This window comes from Ranitomeya imitator, chromosome 2 (assembly GCF_032444005.1).
Source record: "Ranitomeya imitator isolate aRanImi1 chromosome 2, aRanImi1.pri, whole genome shotgun sequence".
NCBI classification, from domain to species: domain Eukaryota; kingdom Metazoa; phylum Chordata; class Amphibia; order Anura; family Dendrobatidae; genus Ranitomeya; species Ranitomeya imitator.
This window is the reverse complement of record NC_091283.1, coordinates 797,434,963-797,450,308: the sequence shown is the minus strand read 5'-3', so window position 1 is coordinate 797,450,308 and position 15,346 is coordinate 797,434,963. Positions and strand designations below refer to the sequence as shown.

At 41.3% G+C, this 15,346-nt stretch overlaps 1 protein-coding gene across 3 annotated transcripts in view; it reads right to left on the bottom strand.

The window, feature by feature from the left end:
• Window positions 1-412: 412 nt before the first annotated feature.
• Window positions 413-15,346, bottom strand: part of SFXN3 (sideroflexin 3) — a 44,179-nt gene continuing 29,245 nt past the window's right edge. For 2 of the 3 annotated variants that reach the window (XM_069753739.1, XM_069753741.1), the window contains exons 4-11: window positions 14,821-14,919; window positions 12,859-12,934; window positions 11,893-11,978; window positions 8,856-8,983; window positions 7,618-7,667; window positions 6,437-6,486; window positions 5,962-6,009; window positions 413-4,212 (exon numbers count right to left, since the gene is read on the bottom strand). In XM_069753739.1, coding sequence (XP_069609840.1) covers window positions 4,116-4,212; window positions 5,962-6,009; window positions 6,437-6,486; window positions 7,618-7,667; window positions 8,856-8,983; window positions 11,893-11,978; window positions 12,859-12,934; window positions 14,821-14,919 — 634 coding nt within the window. In that variant the 3' untranslated portion in view covers window positions 413-4,115. The remainder of the gene's footprint in view (window positions 4,213-5,961; window positions 6,010-6,436; window positions 6,487-7,617; window positions 7,668-8,855; window positions 8,984-11,892; window positions 11,979-12,858; window positions 12,935-14,820; window positions 14,920-15,346) is intronic. The other variant, XM_069753740.1, reaches the window with a different exon arrangement.

Genomic DNA, 15,346 nt, shown 5'->3' with positions numbered 1-15,346 from the left:
CATGACTTGGAGATCTAAATCTTCGAATAGCACCATATAAAAGAGACCTACAGCCCCTTACAAATTAATGAGTTAAAACCTTAAAGGGTTTGTGTCATATTCCTATCTTTGGGAGCGCACCGCTCCCAGCTTACTGCCTGTCAAGTGACAGTGCACTCCTGAAAACTGACAGTTTGGATCGGTGGCATGGCTGAGCCGCTGACCCGAACTGCACGCCCTCCAGTGCTGCCGGTATAGGCAAATTTTGCCTCTGCAGCATAAGAGAAGCGCAGGGACACCAAAGCTGGTCAGATCTAGTGATCCAGCCAGGTTCTAAGCAGCGATTGCAAGCAGTACAGCAAACAGCTGGCAAGCGCATGCTCTTTGCCTAGAAAAATGACCACATAAGGAATGAGAAGTACACTATAGAATAAAAATCCCTCCGTTCTGGAGAGCAAAAAGGATTTTTAATAACACTTTTAATAAGATGTAATGTAAATGCAAAATCATGATATACGTAAATATGAGATCACTTCTCCTTCACGATTGGAACTGTGCAAGTGACTGACCCAATAAAGCTTCACCGCTTGCCTTGCCTGTCACGTAACTCAACAATATATAGTACATAGTAAGTTTTAAAAGAAGCCAAACAATATGTAAAGCGCATTTATCATCAGGTTATATTAAGAGATTACATTTCTGGTAGAAAAATGCAAACTAGGTCGCTTGAGGATTCTGAAGCAACTACATTTTCTAAAAAGAAGAAAATCTAGAAATATATACTGATGTATTCAATGAACGCCATGGGGCGATTTGTTCATTTTTCTCATGAAAAGTCGCAAATTATAATTCACATACATGATCAGAAATATTAAGGGAGGGTGGGCACAACCTAAATAGAAATCAGAATGACAGTCAAATATGTATAGCTTCAGTGTTAGCAAACAAAAAGAACGAAAAAGAGTATTTACAGTGGAAATAAAAAAAAGTCTACACACCCCAGTTAAAATGCAGATATTGTCATGTAAAAAAAATCATACGAGGAAGAATGATTTCAGAACTTTTCCTGCCTTTAATATCACCCATAGGCCTCTTGGTAACTTCTCATACTAATTTTTACCTTGTCTTTTCAATTTTTGAAGGAAGGACAATTCTAGGTAATGTCACTGTGGCGCCAGATTTCAGCCACTTCTTGATGACTATCTTGATAGTGTTCCTTGGTTTACCTAAAGGTACCGTTACACTTAACGATTTACCAACGATCACGATCAGCGATACGACCTGGTTGTGATCGTTGGTAAGTCGTTGTGTGGTCGCTGGAGAGCTGTCACACAGACAGCTCTCCAGCGACCAACGATGCCGAAGTCCCCGGGTAACCATCGGGTTACTAAGTGCAGGGCCGCGCTTAGTAACCCGATATTTACCCTGGTTACCATTGTAAAAGTAAAAAAAAAAAACAAAACACTACATACTCACATTCCGCTGTGCTCTGCTTTACGGCCGGCGCTCGCAGTCAGTGCGGGAAGCTGAAGGCGAGGGGCGTGACAGACACCAGAATGTGAGTATGTACTGGTTTTTTTTTTTTAAATGGTAACCAGGGTAAATATTGGGTTACTAAGCGTGGCCCTGTGCTTAGTAACCCGATATTTACCCTGGTTACCAGTGAACACATCGCTGGATCGGCATCACACACGTCGATTCAGCGATGACAGTGGGTGATCAGCGACCAAAAAAAAGGTCCTGATCATTCCCATCGACCAACGATCTCCCAGCAGGGGCCTGATCGTTGGTCGCTGTCACACATAACGATTTCGTTAACGATATCGTTGCTACGTCACAAAAAGCAACGATATCGTTAAGGAAATCGTTATGTGTGACGGTACATTAATGCCTTTGAACTTTTTACCCTTCTCCTGACTTACCGTATTTTTCAGATTGTAAGACACAATTTTTTTCTCCAAAAATTTGGGAGGAAAATGTGGGTCGTCTTATAATCAGAATGTAGCTTACCGGGAGGGGCGGATGCGGAAGGCCGGCGGTGGTAGGAATGGGGCGATGCTGTGGGCCCCAGGCTGGGAGGAGCGGGTGTCCCGGCGCTGCGGACCCTGGGCTGTCAGAAAATGTCAGTTTTGAGCGGATTCCCTGCACTTTCCCATTGATTTACCTGCAGTGGGCTTCGGGAAAATGGCCGCTGTAGGTGGTGCATGCGCAGATTGAGATCTCAGGAACACCACCTATAAAATGTAACTAAGAAAAGGTCAGGAAAACCCTTGTAGAACAGCTAAATTTTATATGGGGGTAGTCAGAATCACTGTAAATGATGGCAGCTGTCTACTGACATCTATATAAGTATATATGTACTGGCTAATTCTAAACGCTATGAGCGCCGACCACAAAGTGGCGCTCACAGCAATCCGGCATCAACAACCATAGAGGTCTTCAATAGACCTCTGGTTGTCATGCCGACGCATCGCTGACCCCCGATCACGTGACGGGGTCAGTGATGCGCACATTTCTGGACCGATGGCTGGAAGCGCTAGTTAAATGCCACAGTCAAGAGTTTGACAGCGGCATTTAACTAGATAATAGTGCCGTGTGAATCGCAATTCCACCCGCCGCTATTGCGGGCACATGTCAGCTGTTCAAAACAGCTGACATGCCCCGGCTTTAATGCGGGCTCACTGCCAGAGCCCGCATCAAAGCGGGGGTTCTGACCTTGGACATGCAGATTTGTACAGATTATCGTTGACATTAAAGGTAGAAAAAGTTCTGAAATGAGTCATCTTGGTGCGATTTCTTACATGACAAAAACCTGGCATATTAACAGGGGTGCATAGACTTTTTATATCCACGGTCTAAACAGAGGACATCACATCCTAATAATAATAGAATATCTTTATAACAATCTCTAGAGAAAAAAGTGGAAGTGAATCTATACTGGAGCTTGCACAATGTGATATGGCTTCTGCTCGCATACACTAAATGTGGTGTTATGATTATTCGTGAATGGACGCCATTGAGCAGTATTTGATTATGTTTTATAGTCAACCGTACTCTCATCTAGTTAGGTACATTGTGTAGCACTTTCCATGTCTCCAGTGAGTCCCGATTATGTGTGATTCTCCTGTTATACTCACATAGCAGGCAGATTATATCACTATTATATTACCCCCTGACAAAGCCACATTAGGATGGTGAAACACACAGTAATTTTTTGCTCATCTCCCCATGGCTTACTGGTTTTTTTTTGTTTTGTTTTGTTTGTTTTTTAAAGTCACTGTTATGGGTTAGAGATGTCATATTATTGTTTTCTTCTTACAGACTGTATCGGAAATGTACTCTAGCGAATATATTGATTGGTTATTTTCCTTTAATATCTCAACAATTTTCTTTGTCATCCTATATTGCTTCAAATCAATGTAAAAATATTTTTAGATTTATTGAGTATAGTTCTCTGGATGTTGTACGATGGTAAGCCTTGCTCCTGTTTTGAGTATGGGGGGGGGCGTCCTTTCTGTCCATTATTTAGAACACGGACGGGTCCCTTTATATACGTCAGTGTGTTTTTCAATGTTTTTGTATCTGTGGATTTGTTCTGCCTTAATTCTAAAGAAGTTGTAATAGAGATATCCTAGCCCTTATTAGAATGTGGGTCCTCTGTTTGCTCCTTCCATTTTTTTTTATTGTTTGCAAATTATGGTGCATTAAAATTTTACTATGGAAATTGGGGTAAATCTTAGTGCAAATTTACACCCGTCAGATATGATTTTCTGCTTCACATACGGGCAGAAATTAACCTAATTTATTGAGTTCTGCGTCACTTAATACAATAGGCGCAACTTACTCCAGCATCCTTTTAATAAGGCCGATGAATAAAATGCTAATCTTAGTGATTTCCCTCTGTATATTTTTATTTTTAAAGCCCAGTATAACCTATTAATCCCCGTCCTGGGTGATGTCACTAAAATATGGAATGTATTTAACTCACCAGAAAAATATCAAATCACAAACCTCACAAAACAATACATTGCGTCTGGTTATACCTGAGAAGACCGGGGATATGCCCTCATGGAGGAATACAATGTGTAGTAGCAGCTTGTAGAATTGTTCGTATGGCGACGTCGCATGGTCTATGTCTACAGTCCTTTATTAAAATACACAATCTCTGTCTTGGGGCTTTTTGCAAGGATGCGATCACGGATCTCCGGCTCCAGACTGGATATTTTCATAGAGCTAAAGGGTTAATAACAGAGAAGTAAAGCTTTTCTAGGATCATAGCGGTCAAATATATTTTAAGGCATTACAGTGAAAATAACAAGAAAAGAAGGAAGGAAAGAGAGAATGAGAGACAGCCAGAATGATAAATGGATACTATAGATGGATGTGACATCAGAGATCGGGATCAGAGGTCCTTAACCAGTGGTCTGGGAGGCAATCGTGATCCTGGGCAGTGCGGCTCGCTAAAGATCGGGGTCTTGAATTAGGACTACATGGAAATTTGCAAAATATTTCAAATCCCAACCAACAAACAAAACCAGACTATGTGGTATAATGTCAAAACCAACATTTTCATAGATCCATTTCCAGAACAATTTAAAGGGTTATTCTCATCTCAGCCTTCGAGCTGACCTATACTGCTTCACAGCAATGAATGGGAGTTATGGAAGCTACATAGCTCAGCTGCTCTTGGCTGAGAATAACACTTTAAGACCCCCATACACATTAGACTAGCATTGGCTGGACCTGCTAATATCGATAGGTTCAGCCGACAAATTAATGTGTCTAGGGCCCCGACTCTCCCCCAACATATGACGTCAGGGAAGATAAGGATTCCAGGCGACCGATCATTTTGTTCTCTAAGAGATAGGCCTCCAGATGTCTTGCAGTGTCTCTCTTGTAGACAACACAGGTGCGCTCGGTTGAGAGAGTGATCCTGCGTATGGTAGAGATGAGCTAGGTACCGGCTGAACAATTGGTAAAACCATTGTTCACCTGACAGCCAACTAATGTGTATGTGATTGTTAGATAGATAGAGAAAATATAGCAGGACAGCACCAAACAGCTATGCTGTCAGGTGCAAGACCTCCCAAACATATAGCTTATTGTTATAAGAGCATAAATAGGTTAGAAATAGTCAGCTTCCAATGGACTATGCAAAGAAAAAGTGGACTTTAATTAGCCCATGGAGTACTGCATCTTTTTTACTTTTTAGAGAGAGAGATATGATAGATGATAAAAAGATAGACAGATAGAAGATAGATAGATAATAGATAGAAACTAGATAATAAATACCGTAGATAGATAATAGATAGAAAATAGATGATAGATAGATAATAGATGAATAGATAATAGATAGATAGTAGCTAGATAGATATAGATAGATAATACATAGATGATAGATAGACAGAAGATAGATAATAGAAAGATAGACGATAGATAGATAATAGATAGATAGAAGATACATATAGAAAATAGATAGATAACATATAGAGAATAGATAGATAATAGATAGATAGAAGATAGATAATAGATATAGAGAATAGATAGATGATAGATAGATAGATAGATAGATAGATAGATAGATAGATAGATAGATAGATAGATAGATAGATAGATAGATAGATGAAAGCAATGCCATGCTTAAAGTGAACATGTCAGCAGGATTGTGCTCGGTAAATTGTGCTCTGATTAGGTATTCACATTCATTGTATAAACATTCATTGTTAGCGTTTATCATTACTGTATTGTATGATATTTTTGTTTTTTGGTAATTTGTACTTTTCCTGTAATCCTCCATGTTGTGATGACACGGATAATCCTTGCAGTATGTCCGTAGTAAACCCGCTCACTCTACCACAGTGTCTGAGCGCTGATGATTCTGCGGAAAGCTGTAATTCTGCAGCCCACATTACCTCTCCATACGTTATGTAATACTGGCTAGAAAATGTGTTATAGCCTCTTGTTCTCGGGGTGAGGACATACCTCTTTTGCGGGAAGAGTGCACAGCACAGTGGAGTTGCAAACACCAGGCTAAAATAAGAAAAAAAGAACGGTTTACATTTTACAATGATGATGTGAGTATTATAAATCTCTCTCCAGGCCTTATAAACCTAATTATTGCACGCTGACATATTGGATTTAGTAATTTTACATTGGATAACAAGATTATTTAACCCCTTAACAACCGCCTATACGTCTTTTAACGACTGCAGTTAAGGGTACCTATTCCTCAGCGCCGTTAAAAATAAGATTATAGTGCGCCCGTGCGCCCCAGTGTCGTAAATTCTCACGGTTCTTGGCTACCATGGGAGCAACCCCCGCCCCCCCTGCTATTTTTTTGGGGTGGAAAAACAACTCTGTGGGTTTTTCTTTTCTTTTAATCCTAAACTGCCCTATTTATGTGGAGGGGGGAGATGGGTCATAAAATAAAGCAAAAAGTGAAAAAATAAAAGCTTACCAAAATCCAACCAGTCCGACTTGTAGTGGTGCATTCATCCAGGGGTAGCGCTATTGCGGGAATACAAGAAGTACAATAATCATTTAGGGTGAACACAATACATTCAGTGGTCTCCCTCCATCACAACATTTTACAGTACCGGCTACAAAAACGGCTGCAGGAGAATTCATCTTAGTAAGGCCTCATTCACATATCTGTTTTTTCTGATGTATGAGAAAAACAGACCAAATATTTTGATCAGACTTTGATCAGAGAATCTTCTGAGTATCATATGGAGAAAAAAAATCTTACAGTTTCTCCACCTTCTCCTATGTGACAGTCTGTGAAAATCAGACCGCACACACACGTCTTCCGAGAGCAGTCCACTTTTTTCACTGACCCGTAGACATTGTCGATTTTGATCAGACACTGTGCTTAATACTACAGCCTACAAGAGATCAGGAGTATACTCTCATTGATATAAATCTAGAAAAAATAGAGCCTAAAAGTCTAGAAATAGTAATCTCAAAAGTGAATATTTATTAGACAACCAGCTCATAAATAGTACAAAACGGCTAAAAAGCCCAAGTGTACAAATACATGACGAGAGGACAAGGGGGAAAAGACACATAAAAAACAATCAGTCCGCCAAGAAAGGTTCATCCCTATGTGTTGGTACTCAGAGTGGGTTACAAATAGACATCCCATAGTCCAAAAAATAGTTACACGGGGAGTATATATATATATATATATATATATATATATATATATATATATATATATATATATATATATATATATATATATATATATATATATATACCCCTGCTAGTATTGCTAGAGTCCCCTCACTCATCAGACTCGACATGCAAAATGCTTACCCATGTGGGAGGGAAAAAGGGAGAGACCGCGGCAGACTGAAAAGAAGGGCCCCAACGAGCGTTTCGCGAAGTTGGCTTCCTCAGGGGACCAACTGTGCTTAATACTAGTCATATATCCGCGATATTCTGCAGACGAAAAATCATGGCCCCAACAGACTATTAGTGCTTTCCATGAACACCAGGGACAGTGCTGATATGAGAACAGTGGACGTGTGAATGAGGCCTAACTCAGTAACTGCGATTGAAGGAAGGAGTACTGCTCATTTACCAAGATGTTTCCAGAAATACAAATGTCACGTTTTGGTTGTTTCATGGACGTACCTTAAGGAAAGCTCTCTTCTCCAATATGTTCATTATAACCGGGGGGATTGCTAAGAAAAAAAATTAAAATAGGTACTGATTATCTAGATATGAAAATAAAACTCATCATCCTAAAAAATGGTAAGAAAATAAAAATTCTAAACTTCTGAGCTGAGCACCAGTGATGCACAAGTGAGAACTTGTCTGCCGGCCATAGTTGGATCAGAATATCACGCTTGCATCACTTTCTCATCCGGTTCTAGAACCGATCCAGTGAGACAACTTATCCACCGGATGAATGGGAATTGTGTCATAGAAATCTACCTGTACCACAACCATAATGGAGGGGAAAACAGGCGGGCTCCTCTATGGAAACCAGCCCAAATCTGATGGTTACACATTATAGCAGCTGTGCCTGGTCCTGTAATCAACACCAAGCGCCAAAAAACGAGCCAAAACTTTGGCGCCAATGTTTGGCACAAAATGTGCCATTTTTACTAGGCAGTCTAGTAGACGGTGAGCCACATCCATCAATCAACATGAACCACCATCATAAATCTGGCGCACTTTAACGCTGCCAAAATATATGTCTCTTAATAAACATGGCGAATATTTTAGTCTTTTCCTAGGCAGAAAATGAAATCAACACCAGCAATGAGCCAGTTGTCTGGCATAATTTATAGTAAATTTGTCACAATAGGCCACAATTCTTTTGCTAAGGCCTTCATGTGTTTTTGAAAAAGTGCCACTCGCACCAAATTTTGTGACTTTTTTAATGTTAATATTCTGGTGTAGAGGAGATGATAAATTCACCTCCTTAATTTTACCCTGCCTGAGAATTAGAAAATATTGATAATAGTTCCTATTGTATCACAAACCTAGAGGTTTTGCACAAAGTTTTTGACGTTGAAGATAATTTTTCACCTATGAATATTTTTTGTGCCTGTTTTATTTGTAATAATTTGCAGTTTGTCCTTAAATAACAGTAAAAGTCTAAGTTTAAGGAATTTATGAAGAGTGTCGGTATTACATAAATACTACTATTTAGCTAAAAGAAGATGTAAAGGCTCCATTCCGTATAAGAAAGTATAATTTTTCCTATGAAATGCCAAACTCTGCAGTAAGTGAACTCAAACAAAAACAGAAAATATTCCGGAAAGTTCATCAAATACCTAAATAATTACACACAGTAATTAAAACTTCTATAGGACACAATGCAGCTTTTTACCATAAGAAATGCTAAATCTTACAAAACTGACCCATAGCAGGTGCTGCCATGCCAATCCGAGATACCACCACCTGGGCAATGGCTTGCCGGGCAGCGTTGGTAGACTCCCCCAGTCTGTTATCGTTCTCATCTGTAATGGGTATTCCAAACTTCAGTTCTCTGTATAATACATCAGGTATAGTAAAATTATAAGAGGATTTATAAAAACGTAGAAAAACAGCAACAACAGGGCCCATCCCCACCAGGAAGGGGCAATCAGTGGTCACTGCGGATGATGAAAGGCAAAAATGGGAAAATAAATAATTAGTAAACCATGGAAAAGGCTTTATAGAAACATCATAGGAAGGTTATCTAGTGGATGATGGACAAGACATTATCAGGAACATATAATACAAGACTAGATCATGTACTCAAGTCAACCTTCAGGACTTAAAAATGTGATTCCAAATTCTGAAAACTTCTGACATGTCAAAGTGACCCGCCAGAAGTTCTTACCGATGAGGATCCAGGGTCTGACAACTGATCACTGAAACTAAAAGCCCCCATAAATATTAGATGAAAGTCAGCCGATCTCATCAGGACCATGTGTTTTGGAGCCTCCAAACTCTTCTACAAGACGTTCTTTCGTCTTCAGGGGAGATAAGTCAGTGGCAAAGATGTTTGGCAAATGCATGAACGTTCATCCGTGCCAAATGCTCATGTGTATGGAGGTATTCGGGAGAAAAAGATGTCTGCTGATTGAATGTTGGACCATCAGGTAACTCATGTGTATGACCAGCTTAAGGGGCATGGGCTGAGTTATGTACCGTATTTTTCGGACTACAAGACGCACCGGACCATAAGACGCACCCCAAATTTGGGGTGAAAATTGCAGAAAAAGATTTTTTATAAGATGGGGGTCCGTCTTATTGTCCGAATTTACAGTATCTTACCTGAGGGCTGGCGGTGGCAGAGCAGGGTCACAGGAGGCAAGGTGTCGGCAGAGGTGGGGTGATGCTGGGATGAGGAGGTGCTGGGATGAGAAGGTGCTGGGATGAGGAGGTGCTGGGATCAGGAGGTGCTGGGATCAGGAGGTGCTGGGATCAGGAGGTGCTGGGATGAGAAGGTGCTGGGATCAGGAGGTGCAGTGAGAGGTATGGCGTGAGAGGGGTCCCAGGCTTACCGTGCAGGCAATGCAGGCTTACCGTGGCGGCAGAGGTGCGGTGGCAGAGGTGCGGCGGCAGAGGTGCGGCGGCAGAGGTGCTTTCCCCGGTATGGTGATGCAACAGCCCGGTAAGCAGCAGAGCCGGGTGAATCCTGTTGTTATCGGTGGGCGCGGCCATCTTCCTGAGGCCGCGCGTGTGCAGATAAAGCGCTCTGATTCCCGGGGCTTCAGGAAAATGGCCGCGGGAGGCCGCGCGTGCGCAGATGGAGATCGCGGCGGCCATTTTCCTGAAGCCCCGGGAAGCAGAGCGCTCCATCTGCGCACGCGCGGCCTCAGGAAAATGGCCGCCACCACCGATAACAACAGGATTCACCCGGCTCTGCTGCATACTGGGCTGCTGCATCACCTCACCGGAGAAAGGGACCCCGCTTACTGCGCCTCCTCTGCCGCCACACCTCTGCCGCCGCACCTCTGCCACCGCACCTCTGCCGCCATGGTAAGGCTGCATTGCGACTATTAGACACACCCCCCATTTTCCCCCCTTTTTTGGGGGGGAAAAAGTGCGTCTTGTAGTCCGAAAAATACGGTATCTCTCAAGCTGTAAGCTGATCCTCAGAGACACTTAATTTGTTACCACACACTGCAAGCCTCAAGCCTCCAACTAATAATAATAATAGAACCAAAATCAAAGTGAACATACAGCAAAAGCAGCAATACAGAAAAAATATTTTTAAATAAATGTTATTAAAGTTAAAAATCGAAGAAATTATATATATATATATATATATATATATATATATATATATATATATATATACACACACACACACGACAAAAGGGACAGCCAACAATACTACACATGTTACAAAAATATATTGAATGCAGAAAACAGATCCATATAAGATAATAAAAGATACTAGAAAAAATGTGTATATACTCCAAAGTGACTAGAGACCAACTAGACAACTATAATAGGCCGTCTATCTATATTCAATCAAGTGCTTGTGCAATTAAATAGATCATTTAACTCGGAGTCGGAATCCTTGTGGGTTACAGATCACCGTCACACTGGTACTAGTATTTCTCCAAAGATATTTATGCACTTTTTTTGATTAGTTAAATGATCTATTTAATTGCACAAGCACTTTATTGAATATAGATAGACAACTGCAAGGCTGCTGTGCTAACCACAGGATCAGATTGGGTCTGTGAGCAAAAGGTTCTGTGCCTAATTTTTCCTATGTAGCTGTCTCAACTTGAGCCCATCTACCTTTATTGGACCAAATAGTACCCATCTCTATTTTGTCAGACTATGGTTCTACATGCTAATTCTACAGCTGTCAGGATTCAAACCCAGCAGCTCCTGTGCACCAGACGGCAACTCTTCCCCCTGAGCTATTGAACTTGCTGGACAGTTCCGTGCTAACCCAAATACTTGTACCTATGTTGTTGCTGCTGATGTCTCCACCCTGAGTTTCCTGTTGGTCACCCCTCTGAGTTCCTGTTTGGCTCATCCTGATTGCACACCCTATTTAAACCTGGACTTGCTCTCCTTTCCTTGTGTGATTATTGAGCTACCAGCCTCTATTCAAGCTTCCTTCCACCCGCTGCTTATTCCTTCAAACGACAGTGCTGTTCCTGTGTATCGACCCCTTGGCTATCCCTGACTAGGCTACCTGCTGGTTCTGCCCCTAGTTGTAGCAATATCACTACTCCAAACCAGGTCAATTAATAACAACAGTGTTTCTGGCTTGCAGGTAACGTCTATTGCAAAAACAAATCCAGGATGATTAAAGGGTGAAGAATTAAATGGTTACTGGAATCTGCAGCCCGATCAGGACCCCAAGGCACACCCAATAGTGATCAAGCTGTCATAAAGCAATCACTACCATATAGAATTCTGGCGAACTATAACAATACTTACCGTTGTCTCATAAGGGGGATGTTGATGCAGTTGGCGGCCGCTACAGCAGCAAAGGGCACAAAGCGGCCGATTAATGAGGGAAGATGCTGAAATACATGGAAAGGTAGAACGGAGGAGAACTGTTACTAAATTAAAGTGGAAGAACACTGCACACAATGTCCGCACCATATAAAGCTCCTATTTAATCTCGGATTACTTAGGTTGCTATAGCGAATTTTAAAAACAAGTTTAAAATATAATTATTCTTCATTTGTACTTTTGATGACGTCTCCTTTTTCATGGAAACAAGCAAGAGATGTTGCATCCATGTCTGAACAGAAGATAATTGTCCATGTCCTAGTTGGTGTGTTTCTAACGCCGGCTCCTGTCGGCCTGATTTCTCAGTCCGTATATGTAAAATCTGTAAAATTTGATTGAGGAGGGCTTGATTTGCAGGGATCGGCATCCACTGAAGGGAAATTTTAGCACTGCAGTCTACAAAATAATTTAGACAATTGTAGCTCCCAAAGTGGTGGAAAAATTTTGAGGAAGGCCCTTTTCTGTTTCCCATGACTGTGTCCCAGTCAACAAGGTCCATAAAGCCACGGTTTCAGGGAGTTTGGTGTGGAAGAACTTGACCGGCCGCACAGAACTCTGACCTCAACCCCATGGAATACTTTTAGGATTAACTAGAATGGAGATTGTGAGCCCGATCCTCTAATCCATCATACCTTCTAGATGAACAGACAAAAATTCCCAAATACTACCCTAAAATTTTGTAGAAAGTCTTCCCAGCAGAGTGGAAGCTGTTACAGCTGCACAGACGGGGCCAACTCCATATTAATGTGGATTTAGGATGGGATGTGGGAAAAGCGGTGGTGTGATGCGGTGGGGGGCACACTACTTTCGGGCATCACTATGCATGGGATGTCCAACAAAAAAGCAGAATATAGTCACAAGAAGCAGGAGCTTGCTGCATCATATTACCTTGGTCAGTGACTTGAGTCCTAGAGCAGTGACCACAGCACCGGTAGTTGCACTAACATAGGCTGTCCCCAGCTGGCTGTAACATAAGCATATGTCAGAAACGCCCTGAAAAAAATTAACTTTTAAAGGATTCTGCAACCGATCAATCTATGATAAGATATACTGTATTTATGTGCACCCTGACATATTCATACATAAGCCTGGCATTAGTCTCATTAGAACATTTAAGTATGCAAATTGTCTCGTCAAAGAGGAAGAGGACGTGAACTCTAGCGCCAGAAGTATGCATGGCTTTTAAGTCTCCTCACTCATGACATGCCAGGCTTCACATGTCACTCTCCACAAGGAGAAAGGTTAGATCTTAGAATATTGAAGGAAACATCTCACTATATTTATTCTAATGCAAAGATTTCCAATAAAGTCATTGCCATTTGTATGTCCCAAGAACAAAGATTGAGGCCCTTTGCCCAGTTATCCATTGATTAATTGCCCCAGAGTCTCACATCCAGTGGTTATCATTTTCAATCCTGAATCACTTCTCTGGAAACCAAAATATTTGAACTTTCATATTTATAGTCCTTTACAGGTTGAAAACTATCTGCAGGACTTTAATGTTTTTCTCAGTGTTTTACAAAAATATTTTATAATTGTGTATTTGCAATGGAGGCACACAGACTGGATTACCTCCGAGGACTATTTTTATTATTATTATTTTTTTTTCCAAGTTAAACGCATGTATTTTGGGCAAAAATCATTTTTCCAATTGGTTTCATTAAAAATTTTGCTTTTACAGGCTCTTGACCTCCTTGTACAGTCCATGCGGTCTGTGGTCATAAATCAACTGAGAGGAGCTCAGAAACAAAAACAAATAAAAAAGTGTTAGAAACTTTCCCATTGAACTGTAAAGGTACCGTCATATTAAGCGACGCTGCAGCGATATAGGCAACGATGCCGATCGCTGCAGCGTTGCTGTTTCGTCGTTGTGTGGTCGCTGGAGAGCTGTCACACAGACAGCTCTCCAGCGACCAACGATGCCGAAGTCCCCTGGTAACCAGGGTAAACATCGGGTTACTAAGCGCAGGGCCGCGCTTAGTAACCCGATGTTTACCCTGGTTACCATTGTAAATGTAAAAAAAAAAAAAAAAACACTACATACTTACATTCCGGTGTCTGTCGCATCCCTCGCCATCACCTTCCCTGCACTGTGTGAGCGCCAGCCGTAAAGCAGAGCGGTGACGTCACCGCTGTGTTCTGCTTTACGGCCGGCCGGCGCTGACAGTGCAGGGAAGCAGAACGCCGGGGGACGCGACAGACACTGGAATGTAAGTATGTAGTGTTTGGTTTTTTTTATATTTACACTGGTAACCAGGGTAAACATCGGGTTACTAAGCGCGGCCCTGCGCTTAGTAACCCGATGTTTACCCTGGTTACCAGTGAAGACATCGCTGAATCGGCGCCACACCGATTCAGCGATGTCTGCGGGAGATCCAGCGACGAAATAAAGTTCTGGCCTTCTAGCTCCGACCAGCGATGTCACAGCAGGATCCTGATCGCTGCTGCGTGTCAAACACAACGATATCCCTATCCAGGACGCTGCAACGTCACGGATCGCTATCGTTATCGTTCTAAAGTCGCTCAGTGTGAAGGTACCTTAAGAATTAGCTCACTGACAGATTCTCAGTTAACCCATTCTGCAGTCAGAGGCTATAAAAGGCAAAAAGTTCAACATTTTTAATGAAACCCAAAGGCAAAAAATATTTTTTTTTTTAGACAAAATACATTGCATTTAAGTAAGAAAAAAAAATGTCCCTAATTCTGGATAAACCCTTTAATCATCTGATTCTGATCAATTTCAGATGTATGCAGCTATTTACACATAAATATATATATATATATATATATATATATATATATATATATATATATATATATATATAGCTAATGGCGAGAAATGTGTGTTACCTGTTGGTGATAGGAGCATCTCCACTTCTATTGGTGTAGTTAACAATGGCATTAAAAGACTGATTGATCCACTGCCAAAATACAACAGCCGGGGTAGTTCTGTAGACAAAAACAGATTGCTTAATTATTTATGAATTTTCCACCAGAAAACCCATAATGAAAAGGCGCTCGCTCCACTTCTTATATTGGTCTAGTTAAAGATTTAGCTCCTCGTAAAAGTTTGGGGAAACATGGGATTGAACGTTAGGATGGAATGTAGAGAAGTAGAATGAAGTCAATCATGTACATGGATACAAGGGAATGTTAGACTAATGGGAGATTATATAGAATTATTAGGGGTTAATAACATCCGCTGTTCACTGCTGACTAACGGGCTTGTGCCAAGTTTGTTATCCGCTATCCATTAACCCCTTAATGACCGCCAATACGTCTTTTAACTGACCTGACATATAAGAGAATATCCTCCCCATACAGGTGACAATCCAGCAGCTGTCAGCTGTACACTATAGCTGACAACTTTCTGTAT